General features: G+C 34.8%; 1 protein-coding gene across 1 annotated transcript in view; it reads right to left on the minus strand.

Moving 5' to 3' along the window:
- Positions 1 to 19,142, minus strand: part of Cadps2 (Ca++-dependent secretion activator 2) — a gene marked incomplete at its 5' end in the record, with an annotated part of 523,834 nt that overhangs the window by 158,216 nt on the left and 346,476 nt on the right. The window contains 2 exon segments of the mRNA XM_013503273.1: positions 1,634 to 1,834; positions 3,070 to 3,178. Coding sequence (XP_013358727.1) covers positions 1,634 to 1,834; positions 3,070 to 3,178 — 310 coding nt within the window.

The raw sequence follows: 19,142 nt of genomic DNA on the forward strand, positions 1-19,142 counted from the left end.
TATGCATTACTGCAGCAGTAATTCACCGATCAAGATGGAAGGAATTCAGAGGTGCCTGGAGTCGAGGCAAGGAGGACACAGACTATAGGGTTCATGTTACTAGATGTCTTGGCAGTTCCATGGATAATGCATATCAGCACATAAATAAAACCTTATGCAGTAGACCAGTGATGGAAAACCTTTTAGAGCTTTAAATGATATAAACAGCCCACTGTGACACATGTACCATAGTTTGCCACCACTGTCTAGGTGATTTTGCAATGTGACTAGTTTTGAACTAAGTGTTATAGTCAATGATATTACAGTTGTATGTCATCCCTCTGGAAATTAATTTATTCTGAATGAAATGGAATAAGAAGAGGTAAGAGTTTTGCACTGGCTGAGTTTAAACTGAGTTACTCTGCATTGATGAGATAAAGTTTTCTGACAACATTAGAAATAGAAATTCATAATACTCACATATGAAGAGATATGAGATTACCCTACTTCACACTATAGCTCTGATGGAAATTCTTATCTACCGTCCCATACTTGGCCATGTGTAAGGTTAAGGGAGTGAGAGGAGGGCAGAAGTGAGTATACCATAACACACTCTAATTCTACCTTTAAAGGTGACCATGACACTAATGCTAGCATAGTAATAATTTTTATAACCAATTCAAAATATTAAACCTTTAATATTCCTAAATGATCTTTCATTTGAAAAAATTTGCCTCAAATGAATTGAGATAACCTACAAATATGGCCTGTGATTTCTCAAAGCAAATACAGCAAAAGCTCCTGTTCCACATAGAATTATTTGGCCTAATGGGCCTTTAGGATGCTCAGATGTAATACTGAAGGGTGTCTATAAAGTGATTTGATGCATGAAAAGTAAAAGAAGAAAATAATGCATGTCAAGATGTTACTACCCTGGAGAAGAGTCTTGACAATAAAAATCACACAACTTGAGCTTAAAGATAAAGACAAACTGATTTATTACACAGAAGCAAAGCCAGAGTAGTTTTCTAAAGTACAGAAGTGAAAACATTACGTTTATTGCTTATTAAAGTTATATCTGAAACTTTGTACCATTATTACATAACTTGCTATTAATCACCAGTAAATTAGGATGGGAAATGTAGGTCTTAATGATTTAAATTATTGCACAGAAAGTGACAAGATATTAAGGTATTTAGAAAAAGTAACTTGGCTTTTAAGACTAAAGAGAACATTGTACATTGCTAAGAACAGCTCTCAAAAGTGATTATTCATTATTTGACATTCTGGAATATTATCAATGCAATTAGTTTATGCAACACTTTTCCCTTTTCTACAGGACACTGACGAACAAACTATAAAAAACTAAACATAATTTCCTTGAGAAGTCTTGGAATATTTCCTAAATGTTCTTGAGAGTCCCAGAAATATCCCGGTGACTGGAAAAGTTATGAGTGAAACATACATGTATCATTTATTCTAGATTTATACAAAAAATTAGATAACTGATTCTGTGAGTACTAATATGAACTATTTTTATTTAATTAGGAATTAAATAATGGTATAAACTGTAATACTGAACAAATGTGTCTCAATATTATATGTTATTAAGGTTATTAACTGATAATCAAATTATTATTTTAACAAAACTTACAAAGCTGAGCATCTGCATGGAGAGTTCCTCCTTTAGGATTCAGCTTCTGGGTTTGGATGGCAGGAATTGGTTTATACGATTGACCTGTAGCCCTATACATGGCTTGAACCCATAATATTCTGTCCTGTTCATCATCACTGGCAAATATTACAGTATCTCCTTCCTTAACAGCATTAAAAAACATCTGACCACCTTGAAGGCCTGTGGAGGAAGAAAAAATTAAGTATTTACACAGTTGACAGATTTTAGTCTCATTCATTAAAACAATACAGCAGATTTAAGCTTCCACATCACTTTCACAGTTTTAAGAAACCTTAGGGAAACAATCTATGGCACAGAAGCATTGCACAAGACATACAAACGTACCCCATCAAAGTGCATAGTATAATCTGCTATTTCATGCCAGAAAAAGAAGTGTTTTGTTTGAAATATTTACCAATTTACATGTGGGAGAGATACATATGATGAATAGGAAAAAATATAGCTAAGGCAAAAATGGCATCCATATTGTATGGTGTTTAATTTTCACAAGACTATATCAGAGAAGATATTTTGTGTTTCTAAGTGACTAATTACTGAATATGGTTAGAGATTTCTATTTCTTAATCTGTGTCTGCATTAATTTTTAATCTGTTTATTAATATATCTCAACATTAATATATGAATGACATTAATATCAATATACTAAGTTTTTCATTAGTTTTAAACACCACGTGTCCACTGCCATGCATAGTACAGGTCGGGGACCTCTTATCTGAAATGCTTGCTATTACAGTATTTTGGAATTTGGGTTTTTTTTTATTTTGGAATGCTTATATATACATGAGTTATTTTAGGAATGGGGCCCAAGTCTCATTGCAAATTACATTTATGTTTCCTGTAGGCATAAATTAAAAGTAATTTTATGTAATCTTTTTAGTGCCTCTGCATTTTAATGGACAGGAGGAAAGCTGTAGAATTTTCCACTTCTAGGATTACTTTGTAGCTCAAAGATATCCCAGATTTGGAAAATTGAGCTTTTTCAGCTAGGGATGCTCAATTTATGTTAAAAAAAGATGTCAGAAGAAAAATATAAGGATGTGCCCTTTGAGAGAAAATTAGTGGAATGTAGCATAGGATACACTTGCCATGTCACTCCTTATTTTCATTGTAATTTCTGCTTTCTGGTGAAGAAGTTTCTGTACTCCGTGCTGATGTTTCGCATCCAATTACTTTATCAGAGTAACCTTTACATATTTCATCTTTATACTAAAACAGCAGAGATGATGAATTATGGCTGAAAATAACAGCTCTCAAAGGAAATAATTTTAATCTCAAAGTCTTCTCTAGGCATCTTACTCACCAACCAAAGTTCAAAATGCAGAACAGACACAGAATAGTTGTAAGAATTTCGTGTATGCAGGCATGGCAGGAAAAGTGGTTCACTCTAGAATTACCTGGGTGAGGATCTGTATAATCCACAGTGTATCCCTCAAGCTGCATTAATTCTTGCGGTTCAGACTTTTTTTCTCTGTAACTGCACATAGCAAAAGTGTACTGACTAACCTGCTCAAGAAAAGAAAAAGTTTGTATGTTGGTCACAATAAGTTGACAAAATTCTATATTTAGCTATTTCTTCATCAAGTCTTTTCCCCAATAAAAATATAGCATATGTTTGCATATAAATTATTACTTTTAGCATTTTTAAAAACTCAGCTGGGAGACTAAAATGCTCTTTATTTGTCAGTTTGCAGCTAGGCTTCCATATGCTTAGGATTTTGTATTTCCCAAGTCCACAATGCCCCCGGCCAAACTTATATGAGGTATTAGTAGAAGAATATTTGTGTTGAAACTAAGTTTAGACCCATTAGGTTAAATCAAATAAGTACTGCTGATTTATACTTCAAGGTTTCTTATGGCCTTTCATATGCTAACATAGATCTTAAGACATATTAGGCATATTTCCTTGCTTACCTAGTAACAAAACCACATTTTAAAGTTTACTTATCATGAGAGTTTGAACTACAGTAAAAATTCTCTATACAAGTCTGCAATTTATTTTCCACATAACCAGATCCACAGGAAGTTCTAGAGTGCATTAAGTTTTAGGCAGACAGTGAAATGACTCCTGAGGTCACTCTCTTCTCCATTCTTTCCTGGAACTGTCTTTATTCCCTTGTGTTGAAGTCTCACTGGCTACTACCTTAGCTGCCAGCAGCTCTGAGGCGACTTTGTCTGACCCAGCTTGGGTCGTCAGGCTGCATTTGAGCCAAATATGTGGCTGAGTGGAGAAAGTACAATCAGCTCAGCTTGTGAACACGCTACAGCTGAGGCAAAGAAGGATGAGCGCTGCAACAGGCAGGCTATGGAAGCTTCCCTAGACTAGAAAGAGGGAGGTGCCATGCCCCGCAGGAGTAGAGTGCTTATGGGTTAATAAACTCCTACATAAATATCCTACAGCACTGAATTTCATACAAAGGGTTTGTTAGTATAAATTATTTCCCTTTTCCATTCTTAAACATAAAATGAAATTAAGGAAACATCAAAAAATCTTTTAATAGACAGTAATGACTTTAAGACAACTACAAAAAGAACTCAAGGAAAAAAAGAGCTACTTTAAAATTAAGATATTCTTATCATTAAAGGCCATCATGAACAGAGCAGAAAAGATAAAAAGCCAGTATAGGAAAAGGTGTGTGCAGACATATTTGGTAAAGGATTTCTATCAGAAATATAAAGAACTATCAGTCTACATGGAAAATCCAGAATACACAGTAGAAAAAAAATCAACTAAAGATGACTGTCTTCCCTGTAAAAGTATTTTGTAGACATGGTTAACACCTATGATAAGTTGACACTAAAGTAAAATAGATTATACTGGATAAGTGTGTGGATCTCACATTATCAGTTGAAGGCCTTCAAAACAAACACTGAAATTTCCTGGAAATGAAGAAAATGTGCTCAAGACAGCAATATCAAGTCCTATCTGAGTTTCCAGCTTGCTGTCCTGTCTGAAGCAAATCTCACAGATAGAGTAGCAAACACCTTACAATTTGTTATGTATTTCTTTAATCCAGAAAATCTCAGAGCACAGCCCAAGCAGACACATAGACAAGTACTCAAAGATGTATGTGCAATGTGTTCTACTGCAAGGTTGTGTGTAGGAAAAAACTAAACAAATAAACAAGTGGTATTTTAAGAATATATTATGGCACAACTGTGTAGCATGGTACAATGAGCCTCACTAAAAGAGATATAAGAGATTTTCCTAACTAGGAATTCTAAGATTATAGTGTATAAAGATCAAGTTAAAAACAAAAACATACAGTACAGAGTACTTTTATGAGTAAACATTATGCATATAGATGAATTTTAGTTTATACATTAATATATTTAATTAGTGTTCACTGGCTGGTACAATTAAAAGTTATTTGAAATTATTTTTCAATGTTCTTTAATTTTTTTTCTAAAAAACTCTACTTTTAAAATGAAAAAACAATGAAGGTATTTCCATGCAGAGAGATGAAAACAATATTAAGCCTCCTAAAGCCTCATGTAGTCATAGGTTGGGCTTTTCAGATATGGCTAGATCTAGGGTGTGTGACTCTGGGGTCAAAGCTGTGTGATTACTGAATTAGTCCATTGATTGGCTTAGCAGAGTCCTGGGTGTGGATAATGGGAAGCCTTACCCTTGGGTGTGGGTAGCACCAACCAAAGGTTGGGCAGCATGGATGGACAAAAAAGGACAGAAAGAAGGCTGGTTGGCTGCTGCTTCTTTGCTACTTTGCTACTTTGCTGCCTTCAGCCCACCATGAACTATTTATCCTCTGTGACACCTCACTGCCATACCAACTTGGCTTGGAGGCAGCAAGCCATGAACTGAAACCTTTACAAACTGTGAACTAAATAAATATTTCCTCTTTTAACTTTGGGTGTTGGGTATTGTATCAGCAATGAGAAAAGTAACTAAGACAGAGGTGAATGCCCTGTGACACTTGCATCCCTGTCATACTTATTTCTCTTTCCTAATTTCACAGACTGTCCATAAATGTTTTCTTCTGCTTATGTATAAGGCTTACAAATGAATATGAGTGGCTCTGAAAAGGTTTATTATTATTACCAAATAGGATTTCTGTTTTGTTCTGCAAAAAAAGTATGATTGTAGGAGATGGGATGTGGCTCTGCTCTTGAGCACTTGTTTTGCATGTGCTAGGCTCCGGGTTCATCTCCAGACCACATGCACACAGAAAAATTATGACACCTATGTGGTTGGTTTTTTTGGCAGGGGTTGTGGTAAGGGGAGATTATAGGGTATTTGGTGGTAAATATTAAGGATACACTTGTGTTATTTTTTTCTAAAATGAAGCCCTCTCTCTCCTTCTCCCTCTCTGACAGTACTTGAGATTGAAGCCAGGCCTTTTTTATTATTTACTTTGAGACAATATATCACCAAGTTGCTAAAATGTCAAGGTTGTTTTCAAATTTGTCATCATCCTGTCTGAGCCTCCCGAAGTGGTGGATTACATGCATGTGCCACTCTGCACCACTGAAGCCTAGTCACTTAATGATAATGATTTAAGTCCTAACATTCATTATTTTACACAAAGTTATTCAATCTAGTGTTACTGATTATGAAATATTTCACATACACAAAAGCATAATATATATTATACATACACACACATTGAGCACCTAGCTTTGTTGTTATATTGATATATATACGTGTGTGTATATACATATATTTTCTTTTTTAAGATACAAGGGGTAACTATTTATACCCACCAAAATCTATTTGTTTTCTCTCTCCCTAAGGGTAACTATCATGACAGATTTTGTGTTTACTATTTCCATGCATTTTAAAACTTCCATCACATATAACTAAACTGCTCAATAAAACTAAGAAATCTTTTACATGTATGGATTATACATATTTTTTATGCAATTTGTCCCTAAAAGTTCAACATATATCTTGTGTTTAACCTTCTGTTGCTTAAATTATGATATTTCTAAAATTTAATTCTGTTGCAATCAGCATGATCCTGAATCTTAGTATATTTTGAGACCTGTTCTATTGCATTAGCACTTAGTTTTTTTTTTTAAATTAATCAATGTTCCATGTTTGTTTAAAAAGTTCTAGAAAAAGACAAAGATATACACTCTTCCCACTTCTATTTAACATAGTAGTGGAACTCCTACCCTGAGGAATTAGATAAGAGAAAGGAATAAAACAAATTCAAATAGGAAATAAAAACAAGTTAAATTGTCCCTGTTTGCTGATGACTTAATTTTATATACAGAAATCCCTAATGACTTATCAAAATAGTTTAAACTAATAAATGAAGTCAGTATCCTAAAGGATACAAAATCAATACACAAAAACTACAATTTCTACATAGAAATACTGACCGAGAAGATTAAAAGAGAAAAAGAACTATCTAACCATCCATCCATCTAACTATCTACCAACTAATGAGAAATTTAACTGAAAAGATGGAAGATCTTATTGTAAAACCTATACAACATTGATAAAAGAAGCTGAAGACATGAATAAATGGAATGACAACATATTTTTACAGACTAGAAGAATTAGTATCCTTATTTGTATTGTGCAAAGCTGTCAATAAATTCAGTCAAAATGTCAGTGATCTTCTTCAAAGATAAAACATCATGAAATTTATATGGATTTCCAAAAGACCCAGAATAGCAAATTCAATTTTGCCCATAAAGAACAAAGTTGGAGGTACCAACCATCTGACTTCAAAATATACTACAAAGCTATATAGACAAACCAGTGTGGTACTTGCATAAAAGCAGATGCACTGGCCAATGAAACAGAACAGAAAGACTGGAAATAAATCTATGTGTACACAACCAACTTATTTTTGACAAAGGTGCCAATAACAGAGAGGAATGGAAAGTTTTTCAATAAACGGTGCTGGGAAACTGGATATTCAGAAGTACAAGAATGAGATTAGATCTTATGTCTTACTATATATTAGGATAACTTAAAAACCCAGATCAAAATGGATTACTTAAAGTAAGACTCAATACCATAAAATGACTACGGTATAGAAAACACAGAGGAAATGCATCAGGGCATCGGAGTAGGGAAGCAGAGGCAACAAAAGTGAAAACAGACAAGTAAGATCATATTTGTTACAAATGAATCAATCAACAGAGTAAAAAGAATACACAGAATGAGAGAATATATTTACTAATTATATATCTGATATACAAATTATACAAGAAACTCAAATAACTCAATAGCAAAAATAGAGAAGCTGAGAGTATAATAGTGATGAACAGAGGCTACGGAGGATGGTAGGAGTGGGGTGAGGTTGGTCAGTGCTACAGTGCTAGGATTAGATAGGAAACAACATATAACTGAAACTCCTGGTCAAAACAATCACCTTAATTTTATAATTTTACCCATTTTTAAATTGGATTATTTGGGAATTTTTGCTATTGAGTTGTTCCAGAAAAAAGTTCTGGTACTCTACTTCATGGCAGTGAGACTGTAGTCAACAATAAAGTATATTTCAAAATAGCTCTAAAATAGAAGATTTTGAATGTTCTCATCACAAAGAATTTTAAGATGAGAATGTTTAAGCCAGTTATTATGATCCAATCAGCACATGATGTATTAAAACATCACATTCCAATTCCCAAAATATGAACAATTATTATACACAAATAAAACACATTCTTCAATTATTTTTCAAATGTGTAGTCAAATATTTTATATCTTCCAAATATTTCTTTGATATATTAGTTTTGTAATATCCCACTAATACTGTTTATGAATTCACAAAATTCTTTCAAATATTGCTTGTATTTTTTGAAGTTGTATAATTTTACGTATACATATATATCTGAGATCGTTGTATTTTACTTAGTCTGTTCTATCTTGCTGGTAAAGTCTTTCATTTATACTTATGTACTGAATTTAAAAATCCTTTATAGTGCCTTTAGCCTTGACATCTATTTTGTTGGATATTTGCACAACTATACAACATTTCTTTTGGTCCCTAAGTAAACACTAACAAATCTCTTTTTCCTAATAGTGTAGAAACTATATATTGATTCTTTTAGAAATCTTCAAAGTCCTACTTCAGTTTTTAAACTAAAATCTCTTTTGAATGCAGGTGATTTTTAGTGCTCTGCACCTATCAACCACTCCCAGCCCTCACCATATCAGTTTAGTATTTAATATTTAGTATTTTAACAGTAATATACAGTCTTCATTAACATATATAAACTTATAGTCTATATTGTGCTGTTTATTTTGTTTTGCCTACTACTGCTTCTTGAACCAGTCTAACATTCTTAATTCAATTTCTTTCTTTCTTTGGTAAACACTTAAAAGAACTTTTATTTGAAAATATGCTTTTACTTTGTCCTTATTTATGAATTACAGCTTAGTTGCATCACAGTATTTTAACCTACCAATAATACCAACACTGTGAAGGTATTTTTCCATCTTCAGAGGTCTTATGTATCTATGTCAAAATATCTGATGAAAACTGCCTTTTAGTTAATTACTTTTCTCTATCTTTGCTATTCTGTAACTTCATTTTGAAAGTTTTAAGGGTCATATGTTTATCATGGTATTTGTTGGATATCTTTAATTAGGTAATTACTGCCTATGTAAATTTTAGATTTAATTGCATTATGTTTTCAAATGTTGCTTCATCCCATTTTTCTTCTTTTTTCAAATTCTATGAGAAATAGCCCAAAGTTTGTATTTTTTCCTCAATATCTTTAAAGCTCTCTATATTTTAAGTGTCTTTGTATCTCATTGTGAAGTTCTAAGTAATTTATCCCGACTGTCACTAGTGTTCTAACATTAAGTACACCACTAATTCTGTCTTCAGATGTGTCTAATCTACTGCTTAACCTGTCTAAGAAGGTTTTAATTTCAGCGACTGTGTTTAAGTTTCATAAGCTCTGTATGGTGCCTTTTGAAATTTATTTTTCACAGTTTTCTGTTCTTCTGTTATTCATTTATAATTCTGAACCTATTTAAATATTTCATTACCCTAAACACAACTAGTTTGTAGTCTATGCATGTGATAACTTTATAGCTGAAATTCTTGGTGAAAACAATTACCTTAGTTTTGTAATTTTAGACTATGAGCTAATATCTGGTCCATTTTTATATGTAGATATCCTAAAAAGCCTAGGTTAAGTAATCCATCTTAATATATTTTTAAAATGTCAGATGCCCCATGGTTATCAGCAATCCAGAAAATGTTTCATACTAATTTATCTTGGGTATTTCCCCTACATTTGATAAAATAAACCAGAACTTCAACACTTTTTGACTTCCCCAAAAGGCTTTAAAACATTTCCAGCAACTATTGAGAATATACAAGCTAATAAAATTGGCAGGGAAAAGTTTTCTTCATCTCTTCTACTAGCCTGAAGGAAGATCTTTTCTCTGCCTACTAATCCATTGAAATTTAGGTCTTTTCAGTTCTTTTTGAGATCTCTGCTCCAAATTCCTACTTTAAGTATACGTCAGGGCACATTTTCCTTCTGTGAGTTGGTAATAAAATCCCAAGCACTTAACATCAACATCCACTAGTTCCACACTCCAGCCTCATTGCAGCCAAATGCCAACTCCAAAGTTTAGCCATTCTGGTTGTTTTTGGTCCCTGATATTCCTTTATCTTGCAGTTCAGCTATGCATTTAACAAAGATGTATATTGCATCCCCACCAGTATTTTCAGCTACTGGGTAAAAATATCTGAGAATTACCTTAACACTATCTCATATTACCAATTTAAAACTCTTCACTAATTGCTCAATTTTAATTTTGCTTCATAGAGTTTTGAATAGATGTAACTTTATATGCATGAGAGATTATATATGTCAGTGATGGGACTTACATATAAAACCAAATGTTAAATCTGTTTCATGAGTAAATTATATAATTACTAGACATTATAAGAAAAGTAATGCTCCTACAATCACTAACAAACTAGGGAATAAGCATATCATTCATAAGCTTCATATATCTCCCATTTGGGAGGCTCTTAAAAAGCTGACTAAAAAGAGCCCCTGGGCATATCACCACAGGAATAATCCCACATCTGCTAGGAGACAGATGAAGAGCACAGAAAAAGTAGGACTTCCCCAAAAGGCTTTAAAACATTTCCAGCAACTATTGAGAATATACAGCTACCACTGTGTAAGGTACCCCAGGCATATTTTTCTGCATGACTCACCCGCTTGAATTCATTTTTTAACTTGAACTCCCATGTAAGAAAAATTACCTTCAACTTTAAAATAGCACATCCTATTTCTCAATCCAATAAGCTCCTACCCCTTTTCCCCAAGATTGTTATCAGCTTGTACCCACTATTTTTCTAACTGTATTACTTTTTTTCTTTTATTGTCTCAATCTCTCCATAATATGCACAGAACTGGCTTCCCTGGGATTATGGTTTAAATGTAGAGTACGCCCCCACCCCAATTCTCTTGTGCTCAGAAGTGGATCTTTTGGGAGGTGACTGGGTCATGGGGTGCTACACTCGCCAGGAAATTCACCCACTAAGGAGTTCAGTGGCCAAGCGTGCTGTTACAGGTGCTGCCTGGTCAGAAGAGGCAGGTCAGAGCATGACCTGGAAGGGTGTGTCTCCCTCCCTGGCTCCTCCCTTTTTCCTCTGCTTCTGGCTTTGAAGACATGAGCATACTTTCTCCTTGAGATCTTTGTACCACGCTGTTTCTGCCTTGGAGCCAGCTGACCACGAACTGTAACCATGAACCTCTTTCTCCTTTAAAATGTGGGAGTCAGGTATTTTGTCCCAGCAAAAGACAGTGACTAAGACACCTAGTTTGCAGCACATAGTCCATACCTCTTGATTTTAGCATGAAATTTATTTGAATTCTATAAACAGTCTATTTTGCCATATTTGAAAATGTATTAGTTTTGAAAATATAGACTACATACTTACCTTGCTTTTTTTTAAAAAACAAAACACTATTCATCTGACAGCCCAAATAACTCTTATTCCTAAATGGATTCTCTTCCAATTATCATAGCAAATAATTTGATTTCAAACCCAACAATCTATGTAAAATACCCAGGCAACAAAAAACACAGGTCAAACGTACTCCCTTATCCGAACAGTAGGTGTTGCATGCCCACTGTGTGATGGACGTGAGCATAACAGCTGTGTGGAGAGGGCCTACGCTTTCACGACACACAGTTAGCGATGGTAAGACCACGTTCATAATAAAGCAATGGCAATACTCCAGAAATAGAAAGTTAAAGAAAGAATCAAATAATAACTTGGGAAATAAATAACTAGGGAGTTGCTAAACTGCTCAGGCTGGGCCTGAACGTGCAATTCTCCTGCCTCAGCCTCCCACAGAAATATCTGTAATTATAAAGAATTATTTAGATTCAGATTAACAAAACAAGTTAAACACTAATACAACTGTTGTTTTTATCTGGTCTTTTATGATGACATATTTGATCTTTCCTTGATGTCTCTTAGAGAGTTGGTAACTGGTCTTTTATAACATACTATTTTTTTTTTTTTTTTGGTTTTCTTCCAGTACCAGGAATTGAACTCACGACCTTGCGCTTGCCAGGCAGGCGCTTTGCCACTGAGCTAAATCCCCAGCCCCCTTTTATAACATACTAGACAGAATGTTAAATTACTGACTTCAGTTTCCTATGCATTTACTTTTCTATCTTCCTCCATGTTTTTATGTGCATTCTTCCCTCTCATTCACTCATGCAGTTGTGCATTTATTCACTTAACACATACTGACTGTGCATCTGGGCTTCATGTTAACAGCAATGCCTGAGTCAGAAAATGGCAATCTCACAGCTTGAGAATGGAGGAGAGAAGTTAATTACAAATACAGAGATGCTGAGAAAATGTTTGAGTGCTGAAATGCTTTGTAGTAAAAGCTGAGTACAAAGAAAGAGGCACTGTTTTCATGCTGCGCATGAACTGAGGGCTACCGACTGTCCATGTCTCCTTGATTTACAGGGTTCTCTCCCCACTCACATGGACAGTTTCTACGTCATTACTAAAAAACTACAAATCTAGTGACTGTGTTGCTGGAAGTATTTGTTGAGTGACTATAAAAATGAAAAGAAATAGGACAAATATGTAAGTGAAAAGCAACTGGGAAGACAGAGGTAGGTGGCAATGCATCTACATGTAGTTTTAGACACTGTATCTATTTATAAAGACTGTTATCTTGGATATATATTGGAGTGTAAATTTTAAAAGTCATTGTATTAAAAACAAAGTAGATGACTCTGGAAAGTTCGTTAGATCAATTATGGTTAATATTGTCATGTGTTCAAAATTTTTGTCCTTATATGTGTAGTCCATCTAAAATGTGAAAATTTTCATTGCCATTTAAGAAGAAGCTGTCAAAAGTATGCAATGTAAAATATTTACATTAATGGTACCTTTTCTTTATGGGGCAGTTGCTGTTTTATGCTTTGTGATGTATTTCTAACTAGCTTTGAATAGTACCATTATTTTTAACATGACTGATATACAAAATTTCAAGTCTCAATTTGAGAGCATTTCAAGGAAATTAAAAATAAAAATGAAAACCCTAGCTTTAGAGGAATCACCCAATTTCTAGAGACATAGCCATTTAAATGATGAAGTATTTAAACACTTTCATTATTTTAGTCTGTAGCTAATATTTTGTTTATTTTAATATGTCTAAAATTACCCAACAGACCTAGAGTTTGACAAAGATAATTGGGTCTACAGATATAACACAGAGTACAGATGGAAGAGTAATGGAATACCAACGACAAACAAAGCTGTCACTGTCAATTAAGAAATCTGACCCATGAAAGAACTTTAAGAAGTGCAATTTGGCTTTTGGAATACACTGGCACCAGAAGCAACTTAACATTAATGCTATCCTTCTGACTAACTGCTTCCTGATTCCCTTTCCATGAAATAATGCTACATTTTATATTACTTCTGATTTCCTTAATATGCCCAAGACTCTTACTTTTACTCATCGTTTTAGGATGGTTATGCTAAATCATACTCCCAAAGCTAAGTCTATAATGAACCCATGGTGGAAATTTGGGTGAATTCTTTTGAATAATGTTAACATCCTGTAGCTTAGGCCAGGTCATCCAGTCTGGGGAGACCCGACGCCTTTTATTTTGAGAGTACCATCAGCATCCGCGGAGTAACAGTTAACACAGGTGCTGAAAGATGAGCCACAGGACCTGTTGCGTGTGCTCCCGGTTAGAGGCAGCCTGGCAACCTCCACTCTGCACCTTACCACGTGCCATGGGACTGCACAGAAGAGAGTGGTCTGACCTATTCTGATCTAGAATCTGTTCTCACTTTTAAGCTTCCTTGTGTATTACTGAGCAAAGGTTATATGATTTACTACATTAAAATTGAAAATTTCTACAGTAGAAGTGCAGCAATGATAAAAAATTCAGCATCTTTGACACAATCTACATGTAGTAACTCCACAAAAAATGGATTTGTGGAAAATTGGGGGATATAAACAGACTTTAATCTAAGGCCAGCCTTAAATCAGGTTTCTTTCTTCCTGTCTTTGATAGGGCATGTTTGTTTAATTGTTGTGGTCTCACAAGGTACCTGCATCTGGTGTAGGAAAGCTCCCGTTTTGTTCGCAATTACTAATCTGTTCAGCACCTGTCCACATCCACACGTGTAAGTTCCAACTAAGATTTTAGAGACCACAGCCATTCAAGTCTGTATGCTGTATTACTACTGTGGGGATCATGGTAACAGATGGCAGCTTAGAAACTGCCACCATCTAATTTCTGTAAAGATTAAGGCTTTAAAAATCCTTATCTGGAAATATTTGTGGCAAAGGCTATAAGTGCTCTTAGGGTTCTTTAAAAAAAAAAAAATCCCAGAACTTAATAAAACAAAATGAACATAATTTCAAGATTGTGATAGATTTCAGTGGAATATACACTTATTATTAACTCTCCTGAGCATATGGCTTAAAAAGTACTTAGCGATCTTTGTAAAAATTAAAGGAGGAGCCAGGCACAGTGGCACACACTTGTAATACCAGCACTCGGGAGGCTGAGGCAGGAGGACTGCTGTGAGTTTAAGGCCAGCCCGGGCTACATAGTGAAATCCTGTATTCAAAAAAATTGTTAAAAAACTTAAAGGAAGGTAATCTTTTATAATGATGCTAAGGGCGATTTGCATATATTCATTTAATATATATTTATTCAATTTCTACTCATGGACAAGACAGTTTAAGTAAACTAAAAGAAAGATAAGGTTCTCATTTTCTTGGGTCATACACTGTAGAAAGGGTACAGAGATAAAACAAATGTATAAATAGAGAATTTAAGTAAGATATAAATGTTCTGAAACATACACATGCACATAAGGTAATAGGGAATGAGTACTTTAAATTGGGTTAGAAGAAAAAGTACATTTGAAAAGGTAACATTTGAACAGACAGCTAGATGGGTAGTAGAATGAGCCAATCATGAGTATAGAAAAGAAAGGAGTATAAATTTCTATAGGGGTTTAGGGGTAGTCAAACAATCTGCGTAGAGGGTTGGAAATTTAAACCAAAAGCACAATTACACTAAACCTACACTGCATGTACTTGAGCAGAGGCAGGCTGGCGCCTAGCAGATGCTAAGCTCTTACTTTTGGCACTGCAATGAATCTGGGGGCTGCTCAGTGACAGTGGAACCCTGGGGCCAGCATATACAGGATCTTCTGTAGGTCATGGCTATGTGTTATTCCAAGCACAACGAGAAGTCAGTAGAAGTATTTATGCAGTCAATTGTCATGTGAGTTATGCCTCAGATTACTACAGCAATGTGAAGAACAGGTTACAAGCATAAGGGTGGACTTAGAAGCAGAGAAAACAGACAAGATGCTACTGTGAGGATGGTGGCTTCAGTGGGTATTGTAGCACAGAAGACAGAGAGAAACAGATATAAATGAAACACAGTTTTGGTAACTAAACAATATTTTCTGACTGGAATGCAGGTAAAGAAAAGAAAGCAATCAAAGAGGACATCTAGGCTGTGGCTTAAAGATGCTCAAATACAACTTAAATAAATGTTCCATAAAGAGGTTTGAGAAGGTGAGATATTCATTTATTTAACTAATATTTTTTGAGTCTCTACCATGTCACAGGCACACTATTGAAGATGGTATAAACTGTATACGTATGTGAATGCACACATACACATTTACATATGTATATATGACATTTTAAAATAAGGTCATAAAATAATTTCAACAAACACTAAGCTCACAGAAATTTAATTCAGACTTTACAATACTGTAGAATATTCATTCAGAGATTCTCTGCTCTTTCGTGTAGCTACAAGATATGTAAGAAGAATCAGACATTGCCATGGAATCTAAACTTGAAAATAACAAAACACATTTACTTTAGGAAAACATAGCGAATATGTGAAAAAGAGGAATTTTCACACTAGGATCACTGCCCAATCCATGTAAGACTGCATCAATACATCTGTCCCATCCTCACTCCATGCTGTTTCCTTTTATAATTTTAGCTTTTCAGACAGGAAAATGTACAGTTTAACATGTTTTAGGGGAAATTTTAAGAATAAATACAGTGTTTGTCAGTGCCCAAGAGCAAGTCACAAAACCAATATGGCCACGATCATCCCCTCACTATGGGAAGTGCAATTTTCACAGTGCCAAAGCCATTTTAAAAATGAAGCCTAAAATAAACACTATTTTCCTCTGACATTTGTTGCAATTAAACTCCACAACCAAAAAGATTCTTATTTTTATTTACACTGAAGATATGCATTCTTAAGGATAAAATCACATGCATTACAACAATTGTTAACTACAGAAAAGTAATTTAAATAAAAAATATACAGCCAAAATTTCTGGCATTTAAGTAATCTAAAGATTTAAAATCTAATCTAGATTTAAGTAATCTAAAGATTTAAAATCTTTTTTTTTTTTGGTGTTTTTTTTCCAGTACTGGGAATCCAACGCACGACCTTGCGCTTGCTAGGCAGGCGCTGTGCCACTGAGCTAAATCCCCAGCCCCAAGATTTAAAATCTTAACATATCAGTAACCTTTGATGCAGCAATATCACTTCTATAGGAACACTTTCACATATATACAAAGATCAATATACAACAATTGTACATATACTGATGGTAGAATTGTTGAAAAATGTCTACCTTAGGCTAAGCTACATCTTAGAATCCAATCATGTAGATTTTTTTCTTGTTGACATGGTTATTTCTCTGTGAAATGTTTTTAAAGGGGAACAAAGAAATTGACAGAAAAATATATAGAGAGTGATTCCATTAATGCTGGTGGCGTGTGTGTAAGACAGAGAGGGAGACAGAGAGAGACATGGAAAGACAGAGACAGAAGAGACATACACATGGTGTGTGTGTGAGAGAAAGAGAAAGAGAAAGAGAGACAGAGAGAGAGAGAAAGAGAGACAGAGAGAAGAAACCATGCAACATTATTAGTGCACTGTTCATTGGCTAGTTATTTTTTTGGTTTTTCTGTGTGTGGTGAGGAATTACACTCAAGGCCTTTTCACTGAGCTACATCCTTAGCCTTTTAAAAAATATTTTACTTTTGAGTCAGGGCCTTGTTAGTTGCTGAATTGCCCTGGCTGGGCTTAAACTTGCAAGTCTCCTGCCTCAACTCCTCAGAGTGTGGGAATTACAGGCATGTGACACAACACTCAACTTGGCTAGCTGTGAGAATGAGGTAGGAATAATGTGGCAGTACTGGGAAGTTGATGGGGACCTTTAATTCTCTACAAAAGCTGTGTGGTTTGGTTTTACCCTATGCCAGGCTTGTCTGATATAAAACATATAACTAAGGAGCCACTATTCTACGATATTTGGATCTGACGACAGGACACTCTCTAGCTCGATGTTTCCTTTTCTCCAAAAACAATCATCAGCTGCTGTCCTACACTAACCCTAGACTACCTAAATGAACTTTGTATTATGCACTTCTGAGCAGCATTCCTAAATACAGAAGGGGAGTCTGCCACAGTGGATCTCATGCGTGTGGAAGCTCAGAAAACAACAGGCAGAGACAGTTTCTTCTTATGTTTACAGTGGATGTTTGTGGCATCTTACTAAAATCGCTGCTCATACGTCTGCAGCATGTACCGATCACCCAGTGGCATGGCTGACTGTTTATATTCTGTGCCAAGTCAGCTGATATGTAATTAACATTATGCCTGGATAGCCTGCTGTTGTTTGCAGCAACTTCAAGTCATGATTCTGACACATAAACAACAAGCAGTGAACACCTGATACAGGGCCAGAACAACATAGACGTCTCCTCCAGTTCCCAGCGATGTCACACAGTACGTGGCCTTTGTGAGCAGAGGGCTGTTTATGCCATCACCCCCAGCCATTTCTTTAATGTAGTAACACCACTGTCTGCCTCATGATATTAATGACCCACAGTTATTACTGGTGTATCTGTCTTTAGAGGAACTATAGCTGTGTATATTAATTCAACTGCAACTCTATGGCAGAGGAACTAAGAGTCTACAGTCTAACAGAACTGAATTTGCTTCATTCTACTCTATACTAAGCTGATTCTGAATAAATTACATCCTTCTTGCACGTTTTCTTTTCTTTATAATGGGGCTGATAATACCTATACACATAGCTTACTCAGGAGTAATAAGATAACATATTAAAACTGTTTTACATAAGTGCTTGAACTATGTAACTGCCTAATAGATTAAATATAGCAATGATTATGGTAAAAGGTAAGTACTTCATGAACTTTTTACACTTTTCACAAAGTATGTAATATCTGGGACATAGTTATTTGATAGGTGTTAGCAGATTATAGAAGAAATAATTCCACTTGGTCAAATCATAAATAGAATTTTAAAGCTATTACAATTTTTAATAGTTAACTACAATACACTATCGTATTATAAGTACTTTACATCAACAATATGGTCCTAGTCTAATATTAAACATTGGACAAGCACAAGAAAAAATGAATAAGAAACATATATAAGTTTGGCTTTGGTAAGATTTGAAATATAGCTTTCAAAAGCACTGTTATTTTCAACTTAACTTAAACCAAAATCTATCTTCATTAAAAAAATTGAAGCCTGTTAGTAAACATGAGAGTCTATTTATCACTCTAAATACGTTAGGGTCAAAATCTAAACAAGAACCAACACTCATCTAAGAAGTTAAACAAACACCCACTTTAAACAACGTATCCTTCCACTTATAGATGCTAATCTAAATTGATATTTGTGCCTTCAACTTTAATGTTTACCTGAGTCTTGGGAAAGTCTTTGCACCTCAGTGCCTCTTCGAGTGTTCACTTTGAACAATGACTTTGCAGCTGGCCAAAGCTGACTCTCAAATCAATTTTTATGAGTACAAATTCTTGGGCTGATGGCTGGGTTTCCAGCTACATCACTCATATAATACACTCACAAGTGGTGATGAGATTCACATTATCACCAGAGCACCATCCTGCCGATGGCAGCAGCAGACACAGC

Source organism: Chinchilla lanigera, unplaced genomic scaffold (genome assembly GCF_000276665.1).
Source record: "Chinchilla lanigera isolate Chin_1 unplaced genomic scaffold, ChiLan1.0 scaffold00078, whole genome shotgun sequence".
NCBI classification, from domain to species: domain Eukaryota; kingdom Metazoa; phylum Chordata; class Mammalia; order Rodentia; family Chinchillidae; genus Chinchilla; species Chinchilla lanigera.